General features: G+C 40.3%; 2 protein-coding genes and 1 long non-coding RNA gene across 7 annotated transcripts in view; 1 reads left to right on the top strand and 2 right to left on the bottom strand.

The window, feature by feature from the left end:
* Positions 1-22,550, bottom strand: part of LOC105027450 (zinc finger protein OZF-like) — a 541,343-nt gene that overhangs the window by 33,120 nt on the left and 485,673 nt on the right. The window lies entirely within an intron of this gene.
* Positions 1,640-20,829, bottom strand: LOC106023693 (zinc finger protein 239-like). 3 transcript variants are annotated; one of them, XM_034288605.1, is made up of 3 exons: positions 9,071-9,170; positions 5,604-5,862; positions 1,640-2,980 (listed from the first exon to the last, which is right to left on the bottom strand). In XM_034288605.1, the coding sequence occupies exons 1-3, from the start codon at positions 9,071-9,073 to the stop codon at positions 2,061-2,063; spliced, it is 1,182 nt and encodes a 393-aa protein (XP_034144496.1). In that variant the 5' UTR covers positions 9,074-9,170; the 3' UTR covers positions 1,640-2,060. The 3 variants fall into 3 exon arrangements, with proteins under 3 accessions (XP_034144496.1, XP_034144495.1, XP_019896486.1); XM_034288604.1 differs by having other exon boundaries at positions 1,641-2,980; positions 5,604-5,865; XM_020040927.2 differs by lacking the exons at positions 1,640-2,980; positions 5,604-5,862; positions 9,071-9,170 and adding exons at positions 12,681-15,914; positions 18,630-18,837; positions 20,691-20,829.
* On the top strand, positions 8,811-10,312 carry LOC105031300. The gene is made up of 3 exons (XR_829678.3): positions 8,811-8,915; positions 9,206-9,281; positions 9,432-10,312. It is a non-coding gene; the product is annotated as an uncharacterized LOC105031300 (long non-coding RNA).

The following is a 22,550-nucleotide window of genomic DNA, read 5'->3' as shown; positions in this document are numbered from 1 at the left end:
AGGTAATTAACCTAGTCAAGCAAACAAACGACAGGTACCTTAACGTGCGTTACTCTGGTGACTGGCCTGATCTGTCTCCTTCCTGCTGAAATAATTTGTTTCTCGTGTGGTGCCCACAGGGTGAGCGACTGTTGTTTCGAATGCAGTAATGATGAAGTCTGTGCTTCATACAACTCGTCCACACAGCATATTGGCGGCACTGATTATGACACTCCCTTTATGAGTGTGCTCCTAATCTCAGCTCGTTACCTGTATAAAATACACCTGGGAGCCAGAAATCTTTCTGATTGAAAGGGTTGAATACTAATTTAATTCATTAAAATGTATAACATTTGACATGCGTTTTTCTGGATATTTTTGTTGTTATGCTGTCTCTCACTGTTCAAATAAACCTACCATTAAAATTATAGACTCAAAATGTATTTGTCAGTGGGCAAAGGTACAAAATCAGCAGGGGATCAAATAATATTTTCCCCTCACTGTATAACCGTCACCAATCTTCATTTTCGCTGCATTGAATTACAGGTCACACTTTGTTAGCTAGCGGTTAGCCTACATTTGCTATTGTTGAGATAAATGTAGTTTAAATAATGCTGATTTAATAACCATGTATTCTTATGTTTTTGTTTTATTAAATTGTATGCTGCAGCCAGGTTAGGGAAATATGATTGAATACAATAACCATAAAGTTTAGAACTCCTTAAATTACACTCAGCCACACTCACTCAGACTTTACACCTGGCTCTGATAGAGAGACAGGATTAAAACCCCACAATTAACATACAAATGAAACTGCCCCCTATACAGCACAAAGAGACCTTCTGTCTCCAGCCCCCTGATGTTATAGTTTAGGTTAGGACAATAGAATGTAAATTACTGTAACCTGGTTAAGATTTCACACCTGAATGCAAAGAACCTGTTGATCTATGACCGAGAGTTAGAGCATGTCCGTCTTCATTGGATTGGATTCGTCCAACATGTCACCATGTCAACAAAGAACCAATAAGGATGGGTTTTACTCACGAGAGTGAAAAGTAACCGCCCCTGTGGCGGGAGTATTAAAACCAATATTCAATCTTTGTTCGGGGCGAATATTTTGCGGAAGCTCGAGGGTTGAGCAAATATTTGACCACTGCAGTGTATTTCATGTATTTTGACTTATCAATTCATATTAATAAATCTTTGTGCTAAATTTCCATTTGGACCGGATCCTCGTCCTTCTTCAGAAATTCTGGTACACGTAAAATTCTCAACACTAGCTAGCTACAGTAACATCAACCAGTGTATGCATCTGTTTGAATTCGAGTCAACGAGAGAAGGTTGCAATGTATGTAGTGTTCCTGAGCTGGCAAGGTGACAGTGTTTGTGTCATTGACAATCCATTCAGTTTGTTTTATGTTGCAAGGGTTCACACGCACTCTATTGCTGAATTTGCAGAGCAATAGTAGCGAGCAACCTGATAGCACAGACATAAACCGCATTACAGTGCAACTTTCGGAGTCCCCCTCAGGAATTGCTCTTTAGAAAAAACCTCGATCTTCAAAAATGATTCTTTTTCACTGACCGTATTTTTCCATGACTAAATATGCAAAAATTCATAATTTGGCATAAACGTCTGAGAGCTTCGGAAGAATTACGTAAAAAATTATTTACACAGCACTTACTGCCTGATAGGACATCATGTTTTATTGATACAATGAGGGAATTGTGTCAGTATCTTTTGCGGCACAATCTTTAGAAAGGGAAAGCATTTTTACAGTTAATAATTATTCAACAAACCATATTAACAGTATTACTACCGGTAGTAGTTTGCTAATATAATTGAAATAAAAATGTTGATGCATAACTAGTAAGCAGCGTGGTGTTTCTGGGAAGCTGCGGATGAAATGTATTGTGACATCATAACCACATTCTGGAATGACGCAATAGTTAACGGTTTCCCAAACCTGAATTGAGCAGCTCAGGCTCCCGCCACACAAATCCTTGTTGACGCTACATATCCATTTGAAATCAATGGGAGCCAGGTGGGTGGCCTTTGGTACAGTAGGTGTATTATACCCTTAAGGCTCCTCTCCAGTATGTAAACACTGATGAGCTTTAAAGTTGCCTAACTGAGAGAAACCCTTCCCACAGTCAGAACAGGAGTAAGGCTGCTCTCCTGAATGTATGCGCTGGTGATTTTTAAGGGTTTTTGAGTAAGAGAAACTCTTTCCACATTTAGAACAGGAGTAAGGCTTCTCTCCAGTATGTATGCGCTGATGAGCTTTAAGGTTGCCTAACAGAGCGAAATCCTTCCCACAGTCAGAACAGGAGTAAGGCTTCTCTCCATTATGTATGCGCTGGTGACCTTTAAGGTTACATTGATTAGAGAAACACTTCCCACAGTTAGAACAGGAGTATGCTTTCTTTCTTGTATGTATGCGTTTGTGCTGTTTTAGGGTTGTTGGGAAAGAGAAACTCTTCTCACAGTCAGAACAGGAGTAAGGCTTCTCTCCAGTATGCATTTGCTCATGAGTTTTTAGGCTGGTTAACTGAGAGAAACTCTTCCCACATTTAGAACAGGAGTACGGCTTCTCTCCAGTATGTATACGCTGATGAATTTGAAGGTGAACTGACCGAAAGAAACACTTCCCACAGTCAGAACAGGAGTAAGGCTTCTCTCCTGAATGTATGACCTGGTGATTTTTTAGGGTTTTTGAATTAGAGAAACTCTTCCCACAGTCAGAACAGGAGTACAGCTTCTCTCCAGTATGTAAATGGCGATGAATTTTAAGGTTACCAGACTGAGAGAAACCCTTCCCACAGTCAGAACAGGAGTACGGCTTCTCTCCAGTATGTATACGCTGATGAATTTTAAGGTGACCTGAAAGAAAGAAACACTTCCCACAGTCAGAACAGGAGTACGGCTTCTTATTGTTGTAATCTTCCTTTTGTTTCTCTCCAGTTGTAGGAAATGTCTCCACTTCAGCAGCAATCTCATCTGTGTGATTAATATCAGGACATTTCATTAGAGCAGTGACACTGTATCAATGGAGTTGGAAGATTACATGCAAACAATTTCTGAAACCATAGTTTCATATTTTCACCAAGCAACACAATATTTTGCCAAAATTGAAATACATTCACCGCCCTCCAAAGATGTTGTCACCCAGGGTAATATGAACAAAACGCTGTAAAAAATTTCAAAAAATGTGTTCAACTTGATAAAAACGCAGAAAAAAGATCTAGATAACTATAAAAAGTTGCATGCCTGAAAATACTAATTTGAACTGTTATGGTGATAATTAGGAAATGAAAAAGAACTGAAGCTCAGATCTACCTGTCTGGAAGATGACAAATATGTATTTTCTCCCAGTGAGACGAATGGTTCAAGTAGCAAAGAAAACCCCAAGGACCACAGTTGGAGAATTACATTTTAGGGTCAGAAATTCTACATAACAAGGATTCCCACAAGAAAGCCTCTGCTGTCACCACATTACAAACATAAGCATCTTTGTGACACAAATGTAGGGCCACAATTTGTTTGTGGAATAGTCTTACCCCCTAAGTGTTCCTAATCTGTCAGGTGAACTGAAAAACCTAAAATATGAATGGGTATACACTGATGAGCCAGAACATTATGACCACTCACAGGTGAAGGGAATAACACTGATCCTCCAACAAGAGCACATGTCAAGGTGTGGGTAGATTAGATGGTCAGCAAACAATCAGTTCTTGTAGTCAACGTGTTGGATACAGGAGAAATGGGCAGGAGTAAAGACCTGAGTGACTTTGACAAGACCACATTTTTTGGGGGGCCACACCCACAGCACCCCTAAACCCAACAGCTTTGGGTACAGTTCCTTATGGCTCATTTCCACTGGTGACAAACACTGGTATTTTACTCTAAAGTCTAGAAATGTTTGTTTCCATTGACACGCGCCGGCGCCAGTCATCCACTAGGCCGTGGCCAAGTAGCCTGGCTCTCATTGGGTGCCAAGCCCTGAACTTTAGGACTTAGGGCGGGGTTTGCGGGATGATGTGTTATGTCCTGTGAAAACGCTGCATGTTATTTGAATAGCGATGTGCGTCATTTGCTTTACTCTTTGGCTTCTCGTAATTGGTTTCATCCGCTCTAACAAACTGATCGATGATAAAATAATGAAAACTAAAGCAACAGTACTGGGAAGCAAAGACTCAGAACAGAAAAAGCTGGAACAACCGAAGGTGATACGATGCCATTGACTAAATAGAAAAACGTAGTGCTGAGACCAAGATGTAGCCTGCAGAACCTATAACCATGCAGAATTACCTCAGAATTCTCAGAAATCCTTCTATATTAGATAGTTTGAACAAAATACACAGTCTTACAGTTGCAAGGTCATGTATAGGTGGACAAGGAGCCGGTCGCAGGAGTTTGAGGAACATATTTGTTTAATTACTCAATTCAAACGACATATTATAAACATACTGATCATGGCTTTATTTATTTTATTTTACCACAAGAAAAATATCACCTATTATTTTCTGTTACCAGAAAACCAAATCATGTTGATAGTTTACTCTCCCCTCCCCATCAGAGTCCCTCCTTAGAGTCCTTTGTACCAAATATATAGTCGAAACAGGAAAATCTAGAGCCAATATTAGCATAAGTCACTGGTGTAGCCCTGGTACCGGGGTAAAGCACCAGTGCAAATGCAGCATTAGTCACCCTGACTACCGCTGCCGGTAGCAGCGCTAACGTACTGCTACCCGCAGCGCTAACGTACTGCTACCCGCAGCGCTAACGTACTGCTACCCGCAGCGCTAACGTACTGCTACCCGCAGCGCTAACGTACTGCTACCCGCAGCGCTAACGTACTGCTACCCGCAGCGCTAACGTACTGCTACCCGCAGCGCTAACGTACTGCTACCCGCAGCGCTAACGTACTGCTACCCGCAGCGCTAACGTACTGCTACCCGCAGCGCTAACGTACTGCTACCCGCAGCGCTAACGTACTGCTACCCGCAGCGCTAACGTACTGCTACCCGCAGCGCTAACGTACTACCCACAACACAGCTGTGTGAAGGGGGAGTGATGACCATTGACTCTCCACACTAGATTCTGTCACTAACGTCCAGAAGGTTCCTTCCAATTATGTAGTATAATAACCTATTTCTCTGCTAGACTAAAATAAGCATTAAAACAATAAAAAAACAATGTTGGCCATATTAACTGCAGGTGTTGACAGTGATTCTGCTGCCCCACAAACATCATGGACACTCAGAGATAAAAACACACTGTTGACAAGAACACTGCTGCTCTGGTCATTCATAATGGCATGACATGAGACCACATTGTTAAGATAAATAAATAAATCTCATAAAAAGGCATTGGAATATAAAATGTATTATTAAATATCATACCATTATATTGGCCATATTAAATAAATCATAACGTGCCACCTGTTCTTAAAATAATGCATTTCATTTAATATTCCATTAATATTTCCATTATTACTGAATGTAACAAACTGATTTTATTATATATAGAGAATACTAAACCGATAGAATTACATAAGCTGATAATTTAGCAAGAAAAACAAATTGTCAGCATTAAACCCTCTTAATAAACCAGTTCTTACCTTGAGTAGTTAAATCCCCAATCTCCTCTTCTTTAATATTATTCAGTCCTAGTGTTAGACTGTTGATCTCCATCTTCTTCTCCTCTTCATCTTTAATGATAACATTCAGTCCCAGTATTTGACTTTTGTCTTCCTGCTTCACTGATGTCATCTCTGAATCCACCAATGAACACTGAGCTTTACTGTCACAATCAGAATCCAGTGACTCTTGTTTGATCTCAGTGTGTAAGGAGAGCAGCAGGCTGGGTTTGTCCTCCATCTCCTAAAATAAAGACCAGATCAGGGGCTGTATTCACAAACAATTTTAAGGCTCCTAAATTGTTGGTCTAAGAGTATTTCACAAAGTGTCCATGATGTGAAATACTCTTAGACCAACAATTTAGGAGCCTTAAAATTGTTAGGACTCCAAAAGTCACCAAGACCAAATAACAAACAATCCTAAAAGGGCTGCTGTCCGCAATTCATCTCATAATCAGGTCAACGTTTTAGAAACATTTACCTTTTTAAAAGCTCAGTGTTATCACCTTAATCGCAGAGGGTATTGTGATCATAGTAGAGCTAGTCAGGGATGCAGTCACTTCAACAAAAACAACCCAATAACACTGCAGATCAAGGTCGTGACAACTTTATACTACTTGGCCATAGGGAAAATGCAGCTATGGAGTACAGATGAACTATGTATATCTCAGTCCTCTATCAGTACAATATTACAGCAAACAACAAATGCCCTCTCCAGACCCTCTATGGTCCAACAAATCATTTGGTTTCCCCATTCGACAACTACAAAGAAAGCCGACTTCATGGCCATAGCTGGACCCCTCGATAGTTGGATGAGACACAATTGTACAAATGACTGTACCATCAAAGGATGAAGACGCATTTCTTTACGAGTTGCCAGCTGTTTAGACAATTAGCTCAACATAACTTTAGCAAGTTAGCCAAAACTGATGTAATCAAATATTCCTTTTCAAAATAGTTTAATAGCTCTTTTGGTCTCATCTTCCCATTTCTTTTTTTAGTATTGCTTAGCAAACAAGCAAGCAAGTTCATTTATATAGCACAATTCATACATAGAAGCAATTCAATGTGCTTTACAAAGAAAAACTATAAAAACTATGTCGTGGAACACGACATCATCCATTGCAATGGGGTCATCCCTGCCCTCTCTTAGCTGAAGATCTCTCCCCATTGCTTATTATAAGTTGGTCTTAGCAGAATTGTGAATAGATTTTAAGAGGAAACTCGTAGCTAGGAACCTTTACAGCTGTTTAGGAGTCCTCCTTGTGGTAAGAAAACATTTTGTGAACACGGCCCCTGTTCTCTAGCTGTCCTTATAGTTTGTTACAGTAAGCAAACCTCCCTATGGCGTACTCATGCTATACATACTGATCAGCCATAACATTATGACCACTGACAGGTGAAGTGAATAACACTGATACACCCATCAGCCATAACATTATGACCACTGACAGGTGACATGAATAACACTGATACACCCATCAGCCATAAAATTATGACCACTGACAGGTGACATGAATAACACTGATACACCCATCAGCCATAACATTATGACCACTGACAGGTGACGTGAATAACACTGATACACCCATCAGCCATAACATTATGACCACTGACAGGTGACATGAATAACACTGATACACCCATCAGCCATAACATTATGACCACTGACAGGTGAAGTGAATAACACTGATACACCCATCAGCCATAACATTATGACCACTGACAGGTGAAGTGAATAACACTGATACACCCATCAGCCATAACATTATGACCACTGACAGTTGAAGTGAATAACACTGATACACCCATCAGCCATAACATTATGACCACTGACAGGTGACGTGAATAACACTGATAATCTCGTGGGATATATTAGGCAGCAAGTGAACATTCTGTCCTCAAAGTAGACAACTGGGTCAGAGCATCTCCAAAACTGCAGCCTTTGTGGGGTGTTCCCGGTCTGCAGTGGTCAGTACCTATTAAAAGTGGTCCAAGGAAGGAAAACCGGCATCAGGGTCAATGGTTGCCAAGGCTCATTGATGCACATTGGGAGTGAAGGCTGGCCTGTGTGGTTTGATCCAACAGACGAGCTGCTGTAGCTCAAATTGCTGGAAAAGTTCATGCTGGTACTGATAGAAAGTTGCCAGAACGCAGTGCATTGTAGTTTGTTGCGTATGGGACTGCATAACCGCAGACCAGTCAGGTTGCCCATGCTGACCCCTGTCCACTGCCGAAAGCGCCTACAATGGGCATGTGAGCATCAGAACGGGAGCACAGAGTAATGGAAGAAGGTGGCCTGGTCTAATGAAATTGTAGGCAATATCAACGATGTAAGCAAAACATTGATGTACCATTGGCCTTATTTGATATATGATATTTTGGCTACTACAGGTTAATGAGGCAATAATGGATTGGACTAAAATAAGGGCATTTTGTTGACCAAAATGTCTCACTGTTTTCATCATTTTGATAATAACTAGACAAAATCCTTATTCAAATTATGTGTCTAAAACTGAAAGATATTTTTGTCAAAAGGATAAAAACTAGACTAAATCAAAAAAGGAATCCAAAAGTATCCTGCCTGGGTCCATCAGTAACCAGAAGCCATTCTCCTAACCCTCTACTATCCACGCATCTTTCTCAGAAAAATTATAGGCGACAGGAATTGTTTAAAAGATTAGGCAACTATTTGTTAGATAGCTGCTACATGGCGCTGCCTTCAAGATAAAACATTAGATGGAATTTATCACGATATTTGAGGAGAAAATGTGTGTAGGGAAGCACTCTGCCAAAGGATGATGGTTTGCATTTGGTGCAGCCATCTCAACTCCATACTGGTAGGCAACCATGGTCATTAAGCCTAGTTTATACAATTCTTAAAATTCTCCACAGGTTGCATTGGGAAAGCAGTGCATGGAAAGGCTATGATTTTCACCTTATAATGGTGTGATTCATGGCTAATCGGGTGCGAGTATTCAATGCCCAGATAAAGCCCCGCCTCCACGCCAATAGAAAACATGACTCGAACAAAGGTGGAAAGAAATTGCAATCGTAAGACGTGAACGTGGAAATAACGCTTGTGAACGAAGACATTTTAAGATCGGACGCGAAAATCCATTTAATGATTTTAGCATACACTTTTTACACGCTTGAATCGATTTTTTTTCCTCATACGACTGCATTTAGTTTTTTCATAATATAAAATATTTCAGTAACTTTTTTCTTTTCTTAGAGTCAATACATTTGAGCTCAATTTGCCTCCATAGGAACATCGTGAGTGTACGGAACATCGTGAGTGCACTGTACAGATTTACATTTCATGAAGAACATTAGTGTTTTTATTTGAATAAACAGTAACAATCTCCGCAATTTAACCTTTAAAAAATGCGGAGTATTTATATCGAACTGAAAGACACAAAGAAGAATGTAGTTATTTAAATACTTACCATTTCAGCTACTTTGATTTCTGCTTGTATTTCACGAAATGAAACGATACCGACGTCCGATAACCAAATGTTAGCCTACTAACAACGTGCTACAAGTACAACACTGATTTCTTCTTCTTCCTTAATTTTTTATAGCGGTTGGCAACCAACGTTTCCGGTTAATTACCGCCATCAATTGGACTGGAGTGTGGCTCAGTCCCTAGCAGACGAGGTGCGTTTCAATCGGTTCTCAATCTGCAGTGTTGCTTGACATCCTAAACAAAATTCAGCATGTCAGTAAGTTGCTGCAGTCAGAATCCATGAAACTGGATGTTGCTCTTAGTCGGTTGCGAAAGTCTGATGGCTCCTTTGTCACCTATAGGAAGCCACAGCTAAAGAGAGATGCCAGGAAATGAATGTGATTCAATGAAGCAAATAGAGGTTTGTTTCTTTAACAGAGTTGTGGATGTCTGCATTGAGTCACTGACAGACCTGGATGGAAAGGAACTGGCTACAAAAATCCTAAATTTTCCAGACTTTCCAAAGGTTACCTTGACCATCCTTGAACTCTAGTTGGAGGAAAAGAAGCTGAAGAAAATACTCCCAAACCTGTGTGTGGCCCTCCAAATAGGTCCACAATGGTCTTGCATGATGAGCATCAACAGAGACATTTCCAGGAAGATATCCTACGACAATATCATTGATAGTTTGGCAGCAAGGAAAAGAAGACAGAAACTGCTGTAATAGCACACAGAATACGATTTACAGTGTCTTTTTTGTTTACCCAGTTTATGCACCTGTCATTCAACATTTGGTTGTAGAAAATATTGTCTTTATTAATTTTCGAACAGCACACTATATTGATTCTCCTTTATTGTTTACATTTTTTGTACACCTGCTATCTCACATATTTATTTGGTGTTTATGAAAGTAAAATAAATAAGTGTTATTTCCCCTGATGTTGGCAACTGTCTTTGGGGGGGGCAACATTTAGAAATCTCACCTAGGGCGCCAGATTGCCCAGAAACACCTCTGAAAATATGCGTGGTGGATCTGGAGAGGATACTTCAGATTTGTGCTGTTTGAGCACTGCCTTTCTGGAGCAAATCCAGCTATTTGCCTCCTCCAAATTATTGTGCTCACCTCTTTCAATTTCAAAATGCGCCATGAGCAGTGCAGTTGTGTTGGGCTTTGGAACTACCACTATGTTGTTATTCATTGCTGTTCACATTTTATTGTTTATTAATGGCATAGAAGCCCTCCTGTTCTCCACTCATTACCTGTATTAACTGCACCTGTTTTAACTCGTTACCTGTATAAAACACACCTGCCCACACACTCAATCAAACAGACTCCAACCTCTCCACAATGGCCAAGACCAGAGAGCTGTGTAAGAACATCAGGGATAAAATTGTAGACCTGCACAAGGCTGGGATGGGCTACAGGACAATAGGCAAGCAGCTTGGTGAGAAGGCAACAACTGTTGGCGCAATTATTAGAAAATGGAAGTGCAAGATAAAGGTCAATCTCCCTCGGTCTGGGGCTCCATGCAAGATCTCACCTCGTGGGGCATCAATGATCATGAGGAAGGTGAGGGATCAGCCCAGAACTACACGGCAGGACCTGGTCAATGACCTGAAGAGAGCTGGGACCATAGACTCAAAGAAAACCATTAGTAACACACTTCGCCGTCATGGATTAAAATCCTGCAGCGCACGCAAGGTCCTCCTGCTCAAGCAGCGCATGTCCAGGCTGGTCTGAAGTTTGCCAATGACCATCAGGAGTGGCTCCGTAAGAAGCATCTCAAGATCCTGGAGTGGCCTAGCCAGTCTCTAGACCTGAACCCAATAGAAAATCTTTGGAGGGAGCTGAAAGTCTGTATTGCCCAGTGATCAATTTTTTATTTTGATAGATTTGACACCCGTTGTTACTCTAAAAATGCATGTTTTGGGGAGTATGCCCAGAACTCCCTAAACGAGGCTTAGCCCCCCCCATCCATGAATTTCTAATGACGTCCCTTATGCTCAGTCCACTGTTCTGATTTCTTTTCTTTCCCTTATTCCTTTTGTATAAATTGTTGCACCAATGGCCAAACAAATACCTTGTTTGTTGTGAATCTTACTTGGCAATAAAACGTTCTGATTCTGATTAAGAATGACTAGAATGCTTTTATTTCTATGGTTGTTGTGTTTTTTTGAATAGCTTCTTATTTTAATTTTTTTAAATGGCAACAAGAAAAATTGCAGAAAAATCTGTAAAATATACATTTATTGTAACGTACATGTTTTGTGAAATAGTGCAAGCTGTTCAAGAAATAGAAATGTGTATTTTGTATGAAGAAATTGAGTGATATTGTAGAACTCTGCTGCCAGCCGTTTGAACGAACAAAACAGTCATTCAATTGAACTTCAAAAATGTGTGAATTCATCAAAACTTTATATACTGAAATTTGGTTTGTTTGTTGAGGAAGAGTATGTGGTGAAGAGGAATGTCCCTTTTCGTAAGTGTGAAACACAGGGGTTATCAGGGGGATGCCCAGAAGTGAGAGAAAAATCCTGGCAAACCCTCCTTATATGAGAAGAATGGTGGACAACACCACTACACTAGGCCTACATTAACAAGGATTTAAGATGGCACATAGAACACAAATCAGAGGAATGTAGCTCACCTTATTACACACCTAGTTTATTCAACTATTTAAGTTTTTGCTTAACGATGCTGTTTTGACCAAAAACAGTACATTTATTATTGACAAATATAGATTATTGACCATTACCTCTTGTCCACTCTCTAGGGTAAGAGCCTGAAAGACATATAAATCAGGCAGTCGGTTTATTAACTGCCTTGGCCACGAAGAAAGTAAAAAACTTAAAATAAAACCCAAACCCACAAGTGCTCAACATGTTTCAGCGTCGTCAAGGTAACATGATAATATAAAAAGTGGTGTCCCATTATTTATATTTAGAGCCCTTGCAGCCTCTTTCACTCAATCACTTACCAGGTGACGTCAGTTAAGTCTGTACGGGTTCAGGGTTTAGGGGGGACATTGGGATTTGGCCATAGATAACTACAGAATGTGTGGTCAATGTGTGGTCCACCTCAAAAACGTAATGGAAAAAGATTGTTTTTCCATTGTGTAGAAAATGTTTCTTCTATCTTCTTTGAAATCTTAAGCACATTTATTAAAACGGTCATTATATGTATCCCATTTAGCAGACAAGTATTATAAGTTATACATGAAAATTACTTTTCTAATTAACATTACGATATTCTGAAGATCCCTCACACGTCCTGGTTACAGGTTAGGCTGCCGGTTACGGAAAGGCAGATTAAAAATCGGTAAAAACAATCATACTTTCTGCGTCTTCTATCTTCTTCCATTACGTTTTTGAGGTGGACCTCATTTTATCTGTAGTTGTCTACATCCTGAAAGGGCAAGCACAACAAAAGCTTTCCTGGGGGCGTCCATCTTGTCTTCTGACTTTGGATACTGGAAAGCCATCAAATTGGGTTAACTCGGGTGTGACATCATTCCCAGTTCCGAGGTAACTTGAACACGACATAAGAAACAGGAGGCAGGTGTCCAAGATGGTGGCACATTACTTTCAGTGGTGTTTAAAAAAAAAAAAAAAAAAACATTTAATATAAATACATTTGAGGATAAAAAGAAAACATAAGGACAACATATATTGTTAATGTGCAATAAAACACCACAACCATTAAAATATATAGCTTACCAGCACAAACCACAAAGTGGCGTTTGTTCGGGCTACGACACTGACCCGCCCTAATGAAAATGTTTCTGCACATTCAACATTTATCTCATGTAACAAGGTGAAATGACTGAGGAAAAACATTTTATAAATGGGGGGCACATCTAATTCAAATACCATTTCCAGTATTTAAGGGGAAACAAATGGGGGGGCACAGCTTTACCCCCCGTAGATCCAGGCCTGGTTTATCTTAACAATATTCTCATCCCTCATATCGTTCTTATGACACATTGTGGACATGCTCTCAGTCTCTTTGTGTTGGAGTTCTGTAAAACACTGGTGATCCTGAGCATATTTCCATGGAAACCATCTGTCGGGCTGTCAGGGATGTGACTCTTGCACTGAAACGTTTACTGTACACATTTGTGGTGTTCCCAAGTCACAGACCCACAAGACTCTAAGAGTTCCACAGAATTGCGGGTATATGCAAAATGTTTTTACAATTACAAGAGAAATTCCAAGTGTGCAACATTTTTTACTAATAAAAAAACAATGTTGCCGTTTTCCCTTCCTAAGAACCGCATTAGTGGACCACACGTTCGTTTGTGAGGAAAGGGGAATCTCTCTCCTTGCATCCCACAAACCAGTCTCACTCCAAAAACCCATCAAACGAGAACGCGATCCAGGCCTCCGCTTACTCCGCGGCGTGAATCCCCCTGTAGCATGCTAAGTTGTCATTATTTAAATGTTTTTATCTAAGCCAAGCATTCGTGTTTCCACAAAATCATATTCTCATAGTGAAATTAACAAACTGTATTTTGCATGAATCACAGATTCTCTGATTTAATGTTTGTTTCCAAAATCCACTGCCTATTCAAGTAGCCTGCCTCGTGCATTTGGTTGAATTTGGGAATAATTTAGAGATACCTAATAAAGTATTTGGTTGTGGCAAACAATGTTTACAGTCACATTTCAGCCTAAACATCAAGATTCAGTGGGTTAAATTAAGGGATGTGTTTTATACAGTAGCCTAACGTAGCAGTTATTGTCCTTGGTGCATTCATTATGAGATCAATATCAGATGGTAAAACATAGACCGATATGGGATCACAGACCAGCAACCTTTTATTTGGATTTACATGGGCGACATTTAGAGGGGGACTGTTACTGTGGTTAGTTGTGGACTGACAATGTATGTATGTATATTAAACTGAATTAAGGGCATTGACAACTTGCGTTTATTTAATTCAGAGTCAAGCACTGACCATAGTTTGCAATGAAACAAAGTATGTATTTACCGTAATGCACTGCTTTTTAAAGAGAGGAGTGAGTATTAAGGGCAACGTTTGAACACATTCTTTATATTGTGCAACTAATCACAAATAATTATTTTAATCGTTTGACAGTACTTAAAAATATATTAAAAATACTAGAATATAAAAAAACAATCCATACAGATCAATCACAAGCTCTCTCCCACAGAACAACCATCCTTCCACTTATTTTATAGCAAAACCAGATTGTTACTTGAAACAGGATCCATTCCCCACAATATCTCACTGAATTGTCCAGATCTTGTTAGCGAGCATGTTACTTGTTACTCATGTTACATGTTATTCATAGTTCCGTCTGCTCATGAACAGTATCTGACTGTTTCCAAAGCATTTCATTTCTTTCCAAAATGTTTAAGGATATTTTGTAAAGTGAAACTCTTTGCACAAACAGAACAAGATGAGATTATTACCTTCTGTGAGTAATAATCTAGATGATGTCAAAAAGTACTACCTACATTGAGATTTAAAGTTATTCTGCAGTAAGAATCCACTGATTTCTTAGAGACTGGATGATTGAAACATTTCCCACAGTTCTCTCCCGTATGTATGCGCTGGTGAAGTTTAAGGTTACTTCCACCATAGACTCAGAGAGAGTAAACATAGTGTGTACTCTCTGGTGGATAGTAAGTTTAGAAGATACACTGAAAGACAGAACATGTCAGGCATCTATCCTATGTGTGCGCTGGCCAAATTTTACTTATCTGAGAAAAACTTCCCACAGGCAGAACAGGAATAAGGCATTTCACCAGTGTGCATTCTCTGATGAACACTAATTGAAGATGAAATGAAGGTGGCACTGGTTAGAAGAGGAGTAAGGCTTGTCTCTAGTATGTAGGCGCTGGTGGACTTTAAAGTTACTCAACCGAGAGAAATTCTTCCCACAATCGGAACAGCTATAAGGCTTCTCCCCCGTGTGAACTCTGTGGTGCTGAAGAAGTGCACCTGAAGTAGTGAAATTCTTCCCACACTCAGAACAGGAGTAAGGCTTCTCTCCAGTATGTATGCGCTGGTGAGCTTTGTGGCTACTTAACAGAGAGAAACTCTTCCCACAGTCAGAACACGAATAAGGCTTCTCTCCAGTATGTATGCGCTGGTGAGGTTTAAGTTGACTTATATGAGAGAAACTCTTCCCACAGTCAGAACAGGAGTAAGGCTTCTCTCCAGTATGTAAACGCTGGTGACTTATTAGTTGACCTAACCGAGGGAAACTCTTCTCACATTCAGAACAGGAGTAAGGCTTCTCTCCAGTATGTATGCGCTGGTGAATTTTAAGATTACTTGACCGAGAGAAATTCTTTCCACAGTCAGCACAGTTGTAAGGCTTCTCTCCAGTATGTATGCGCTTGTGAACTTTAAGGTGGTTGAATTGAGAGAAATTCTTTCCACAGTCGGAACAGCAGAAAGGTTTCTCTCCTGTGTGCACACTCTGATGTCGATCAAGCGCACCGGATTTATAGAAACACTTCCCACATTCAGAACAGGAGTAAGGCTTCTCTCCAGTATGTATGCGCTTGTGAACTTTAAGGTGACCTAACTGAGAGAACCTTTTCCCACAGTCAGAACAGGAGTATGGCTTCTCACCGGTGTGCACTCTCTGATGAACACTAACCTTAGATGATGTTATGAAACTCATCCCAGAGTCAGATCTGGTACATACTGGAGGCCTCTCTTCAGTATGTTTGATCAAATGACGTTTCAACTGTGATTTAGACATGAACCGTTTTTCACAATGGGAGCAGTGGTGATACTTCTTATCTTTGTAGTATTTGTGTTGTTTCTCTCCAAATGTTGAAATTGTCTCCACTTCTGGAATTCCATCTATGTGACAGACATCAGAAAAGTAAATTTGTTATCACCAGACTTAACTACACCTACGCATTCCATTATCTAATTAATAACTTAATTCTTCAATTTGAAATTTCTCTTTAGTCCAGAAGAAACTGTAGACTAAAGTTTGGTTTTCTTCAAAACAGCCATTAAAAAAAAAAAAAATAATTCACTGCTAGCTACAATTTGTGATGGAGGCATGCAAACATGTTTTATTTTCTGATTTTCCTTTCAAATGTGGAGTTGATTTTGATACATCTTTGAACACATTCTTTGATGCATCCATCTCATCACAGACTTTTTGGCATAAACAGACAAACAGTTGAAGTCGGACATTTACATACACTTACATTGAAGTAATAAAATAATTTTCAACCACTACACAGATTTCATGTTCACAAACAATAGTCTTGGCAAGTCAGTTTCCAACAATAGTTTACAGAGTATTTCACTATATCACAATTCCAATGTGTCAGATGTTTTCATTGCTCACGGCTCAGTCTGTGTCATCTGTAATCAAAATATAACGTTAGCATTTTAAATACCTATTTCCCGACTAATGGTCCGTCACCTTGTCAGTACATTTAAACTACTGTTGCACTCTGGGTAGAGGTATGGGTTTAGCCTCTACTGCTTTCTTAAGTACATGGGATTTATTGTTTTGTTTTAGCTTTTTTTACAGTGGTATCGAATTGGGTATCGAGAATCGTGTAATTGTGCTGGTATTGGTATTGTTTTAGTAATTTCCTTACTCAAAATGCTCGAGCCAAAGCAGTCACGACTTCTTACGTTAGAAGAGATTGTGTCTGTGTTGTTTGGTGATAGAGGTTAGAAATGTCCTTGCTCTTTGAAAGCGATAATGAGGTGGGTCGAGGTGAGTACCCGCACACCCCCCCATATGTACCCGCACCCCCCCCGATATGTACCCGCACACACCCCCCGATATGTACCCACACACATTCCCCCGATATGTACCCGCACACCCCCCGATATGTACCCGCACACATTCCCCCGATATGTACCCGCACACATTCCCCCGATATGTACCCGCACACCCCCCGATATGTACCCGCACACCCCCCGATATGTACCCGCACACCCCTCGATATGTACCCACCCCCCCCCCCGATATGTACCCACACCCCCCCCCCCGATATGTACCCGCACCCCCCCTTTTGTACCCGCACCCCCCCGATATGTACCCGCACCCCCCATATGTACCCGCACCCCCCATATGTACCCCCCCCCCCCCGATATGTACCCGCACCCCCCCCCATATGTACCCGCACCCCCCCCCCCATATGTACCCGCACCCCCCCGATATGTACCCGCACCCCCCATATGTACCCCCCCCCCCGATATGTACCCACACCCCCCCCCCGATATGTACCCACACACACCCCCCGATATGTACCCACACCCCCCCCCCGATATGTACCCGCACCCCCCCCCCCCCATATGTACCCGCACCCCCCCCCCATATGTACCCGCACCCCCCCCCCCCGATATGTACACTACTAGTCAAAAGATCAGGCTCACTTAGAAATGTCCTTGTTTTTGGAAAAAATATATAATTGTCCATTAAAAAACATCAGGTCGATAAGAAATAGTGTACAGATTGCTAATGCTGTGAATAACTATTGTAGACGGAAACGTCTGATGTTCAATGGAATATCTGCATAGGTGTACTGAGACCCATTATCAGCAACCATCACCCCTGTATTCCAATGGCACGTTGTGTCTGCTAATCCAAGTTGATCCTTTTAGGCCTAAATTTCATTAGAAAATCCTTTTCCAATTATGCAACCCCCCGCTGTGCTGACTAATGAAGCAATACAATTGTCCTTTTTAGACTATTTAAGTATCTTCAGCATTAGCGTTCATTGGTTCAATTACAGGCAAAAATGGCCAGAAACAAAGACATTTCTTTGAATGTTTTTTTTTTTGCCCATTCTGCTTCATGGTCTAAGTGCCCTGGCAAATGATGTACCCCTTCAGGCCAAATGACCTTGCCCATAGAATCGTGACATTTGAGGCTTGCGTGCCCCATGAACAACTAATGACAGACAAACAACGCTTGACCATCTCCACACAAAGTTTTTATGGAACCAAAATGATGCGATTACAATCAGTGTCAACATGTGAGAGATGCCATTTAAAGAACATCGAAATAGGCCCCTAGAAGCAGTTATAAACACATTCATAGTTAAACAGTGTGTCTATTAGCAAACGCGCTGGGGTCGGGGACGGTAAGTGGGCGTTTCCGGAACCGAAGTTCCGTCCGATGGTTGTGTGTTTGATTCCATTTTGAGGCAACATGTTTTTGTTGGGGAACTGTGTTTTTTTAACCTGACCCTTACCCTTCACACAGACCTCAGAACTGTGATACGTAACCGTACTCCTAACCCGAGCACAAATACCGTCATGTTTAACCGTAAATGTTCCCCTAATGAGGTGTTTTTCATATTCAGCACCAACAAAATAAAGAAACGTTAAGTGAGCCATTAAGGACAAATAGCCCTGGTGATATGTTGAAAATGAACGTAATTGCTCTGATTGATGTTCATTCAGTCTCGGTTTTCAAATAAGTTGTACATGAACATAATTCCTGAGAGGTATGTTTGGATAAAGAGATTGCATCAAATTGCATGTACCACTTCCATGAGGGAAAACACACAAAAACATTCTTGATATACTACTTCTTACCTTGATTACTTAAATCTCCAATCTCCTCCTCCTTCTCTTCACATTTAATATCATTCAGTCCCAGTGTTTGACTGCAGTCTTCCAGCTTCACTGACGTCATCTCTGAATCCACCAATGAACACTGAGCTTTACTGTCACAATCAGAATCCAGTGACTCTTGTTTGGGTTCAGTGTGGAAGGAGAGCAGAAGGCTGGGTTTGTCCTCCCTCTGATAAAACAAATACCTTAATCAGACCCACACATGACTGATGAACATGTTTGATGGAAGAAGAAAAAAACGCCATGAAAGAAAAATTACAAACACAAACAACAAAATTAACAGCAATATTCAAGAGTAGGGGGTTGACAAATGTAGAATTTTCCTTACAGGTCAAACAGATTTTTTTGTTTTCAGTTTTGAATTGGACTGTATTATAGTGCAGAGCGATGTGTTTTTTAACTTCTTTGGTTGTGGACCATAATTTTGATTAAGATTATTAAATAACTATAAATGCATAATAAAATGATGATAATCAAAATAATGTTATTGCTGCTTAATAAGATTTTTTTTTTCCCCCTCAATAATAAAATCCTGTAGAGAACTTAAACATGTGAATAGGAAGGAACTGTAAAACTAAGAGTACATGCTACACCACATTATGCTTTACAGCAAACACCAAATTATGTTCATTATGAGTATTATCACAATATTTAAAAATGCATTACTGTACATAAAACACACAACGAAACTCATAGTCCAGAGTCAAAATCAAGAGGCAAGATCTAGGTTAAATATAGATCAGTACAATGTTTAAAATGTACTAATACTACTATTTTAATCTAATAGATGATAATAGATCAATTACCTTTGTTGGTCTATTAGGCTAATAATAAATGAGACTCAAATATCTAAAAGATTTATGCTATCCTCTCTTTAGTCATTGTCGTTCCTTCCGGTGATTGCGGGGCGAAAAGGAGCATGAGAAAAAGATTGTCAATAAATATGATCTACTGAGACGAATCATGAACCACGATTCACCAAAAGGTTCGTTCAAAAAGAACGAATCGTTCGCAAACGACCCATCACTAACCAGAAAGTATGCGCCAAAACCGTACCGAAATTATACCAAATTCAATAGGTTCTAAATTTGTCACCGAAATAAAATCTGTTCTTTATTAAAGCTAGAGAGTGTCCCTGTTGCATACTATTAGGGTACATATGACCAGTTAATGCAAGACCGAATTACAATTACAGAACTAAGAATTCAAATCAAGACAGGTTACAATACCACTGAACAGCGTCATGAAATTGGAAAATATTATGAATTATAAGCAGAGTTCGTTTACTAGCTGGAGTCGATTAATTTGCTCTCCGTTCAGTGACTCTTGAGCAGTTTCGTTGATGTGTGAATAACACCATCACCTCTGCAACGCTGGCGAACAACGCCGAAAATAAACGATGAAAAAGAACTGTTTGTTGGAGTAGCTGGGGGACCGCGTATGATTTCTGAAAGGTAGAAGTTTGTTGCCATCAGCTTGAATGAACGAAACAGTCAGTTGGTTGACTGTTTCGTTCATTCAAGCTGATGGCAACAAAGTTAAACAATTTTACATGTTGCCTGATCAATATTTAATATTTAATAGGTCTAACGCCGTTTGTCGGAGACCTGAGATGGAGGAAAATGAATCTTGTCAGTGATTCGGTAAAACTCAGCTGCCTGATAGACGTTCGAATGAATGTTACAACTGAACAAGTCACTGAATCAAACGAGTCGTGACATATCGTCAAGAGTCCTACATATCGCTATATCTGCCATTCCCGACTTGCTGCAGCTCCAACTAAGTAGCTGTCGAACTTTTACCCCTACTAAAGGTACAGCGTTTTCTATAATCAGGATCTGTTCGGGGTAGCTTTGTAATAATTTTATGATGATTTACATCTCATGAAGAACATTAGGGATCTGTTAAGGTACATTTCACATTAACTTTAAGGATCACTGTCAGGTTTTACTGTTCAAACCGAAGATTATTTATGTAGAAGTGAACAAATACAAAATTAATAGAGCGTGTTTAATCCCTTACCATTTCAGCGACGTCCTTCTCGTATTTCACAAAATGTTCAGGATCTCTTGAAAAGTACACAAAACACGTGTTATACCTCAATTGAGTCTGGACCTTTTCCAAGAAGTGTCTTGATCAGCGTCTTGATCAGCGTCTTGTGGGCAACGTCAAAAACACTTCCGGGTCACGAAAATTTGGCCAACGTATTACTTGAAAACGGACATACATTTTATTTATTGTTTAAGGGCAAGGTTAAGGTGGTGTCCTACATTTAGCAACCCAATATTTTCCCAACCCTCTTTAGCCCCCAATGCAAAACACTATAATAGACTGTACATGGGATACATATTGCCTCATACAGAAACAACTGCAGTGAATGTATTATAGGAAATGTTCAGGTGTGTATAGAGTGATTATAAGCTGGAAAATGCCACAGCATCCATGTCTCCACAGAGATGCACTATACATTTAAATGCAAAGTTCACAGAAATGCTACAGTAAAAAAGTCTATATGTGGTGTCTATAGAGGAGACCTACCTTGACTCAAACCAAGTGGAATAGCTAACAAATTATGAGAAGTGAGCCTTGGATGTAGTTTTAAGTGTGACCGTATCCGCTCCATTGGGATTCACTATACATTTCAATGTGGGTTTTTCCAAAATGCTTCACAAAATTTCTCTAAATGTGATCAATATATAGAGGGGACCTACCTTAACTCAAATCAATTGGAATTGTTTAGTAATTATGGGAATTTAACCTGTAATTCTGGCCCTAGTTCTGGCCCACCTTAAGTCCTGCCTCCCCCCAACAATGGATCCCTACCGGTTTGCCTACCGGTCGAACAGGTCTACAGAGGACACCATCTCCACAACTTAACACTCTGCCCAGACCCACCTGGACAAAACCAACACCTATTTGAGAATGATATTCAATAGACTTGAGCTCAGCATTCAACATGGTCATTTCCTCTAGACTGGTCAGCAAACTACATGACCTGGGGATCAGCCTGATCCTGAACACTGGTGTTCCACAAGGCTGTGTGCTGAGCTCCCTCCTGTACTCCCTCTTCACCTATAACTGTGTTCCTGTACACAGTCCCAACACCATTGTCAAGTTCACAGACGACACCACAGTGATAGGCCTGATCAGTGACAATGATGAGTCAGCCGACAGGGAGGAGGTCAAGCACCTGGCGGCATGGTGCGCTGACAACAACCTCGCCCTAAACGCGAAGAAAACCAGGAAGTCTAAAAGCTGCAGCCCAGAGGTGGCACCACAAGTCCAAAAGTGGTGGGGCAAAATTTGGGACATATTGGGGGCATTTCTCAGGGACCAGACCATATTTCCATAACTTGTGAGGTAAACTTGTGTCCTACTTATATGCTTAGTTGACAAAAGATAATTGTAATCTTTCACATACATTTGAGTAACTCAGTAGACACTTATCCAGATGGACAAGGCATGTAACAATTATAGATATGTATAAATGTTGTATATCCAATTATTGAATTGATCAGCTCACTTCAAAAAGGTGTTCATAGACTGATATTCCCATTCCATATATCGGAGTCTATTGAATCACGTCACTATGTATTGCACTCTTCTTACTAACTCTTTCCTACCAGTTGCTATCGCTAGGTGTCACCATGGCGGCTTTTCACCATGGCTGTCTGCGAAAGACAGTTTTATTGGCGCTACAATTCATTAGCTACTTATCCTAGTGCATTAGTTGTCATATATCTGTTATGGTTGGACAAAATTATTTCAATTTTTTTTCCATGTGAAAGAAAATAACAAATGCATAGCCAGGCTGGCCTCACTCTGTCCCATCTTCTGTCCGGTGATCTGCCCAGCCTGGCTATGCATTTGTTTTCTTCCACA

This window comes from Esox lucius, chromosome 20 (assembly GCF_011004845.1).
Source record: "Esox lucius isolate fEsoLuc1 chromosome 20, fEsoLuc1.pri, whole genome shotgun sequence".
In the NCBI taxonomy this organism is placed as follows: Eukaryota; Metazoa; Chordata; class Actinopteri; order Esociformes; family Esocidae; genus Esox; species Esox lucius.
The sequence above is the reverse complement of the archived record's forward strand: the minus strand, read 5'-3'. Positions and strand labels throughout refer to the sequence as shown.

Coding starts and splice junctions, on each gene's coding strand:
- LOC106023693 (XM_020040927.2), bottom strand. Junction 15,915..18,629: donor TGGAGATTTAAGTAATCAAG/GTAAGAAGTAGT, acceptor TCTGTCACATAG/ATGGAATTCCAGAAGTGGAG.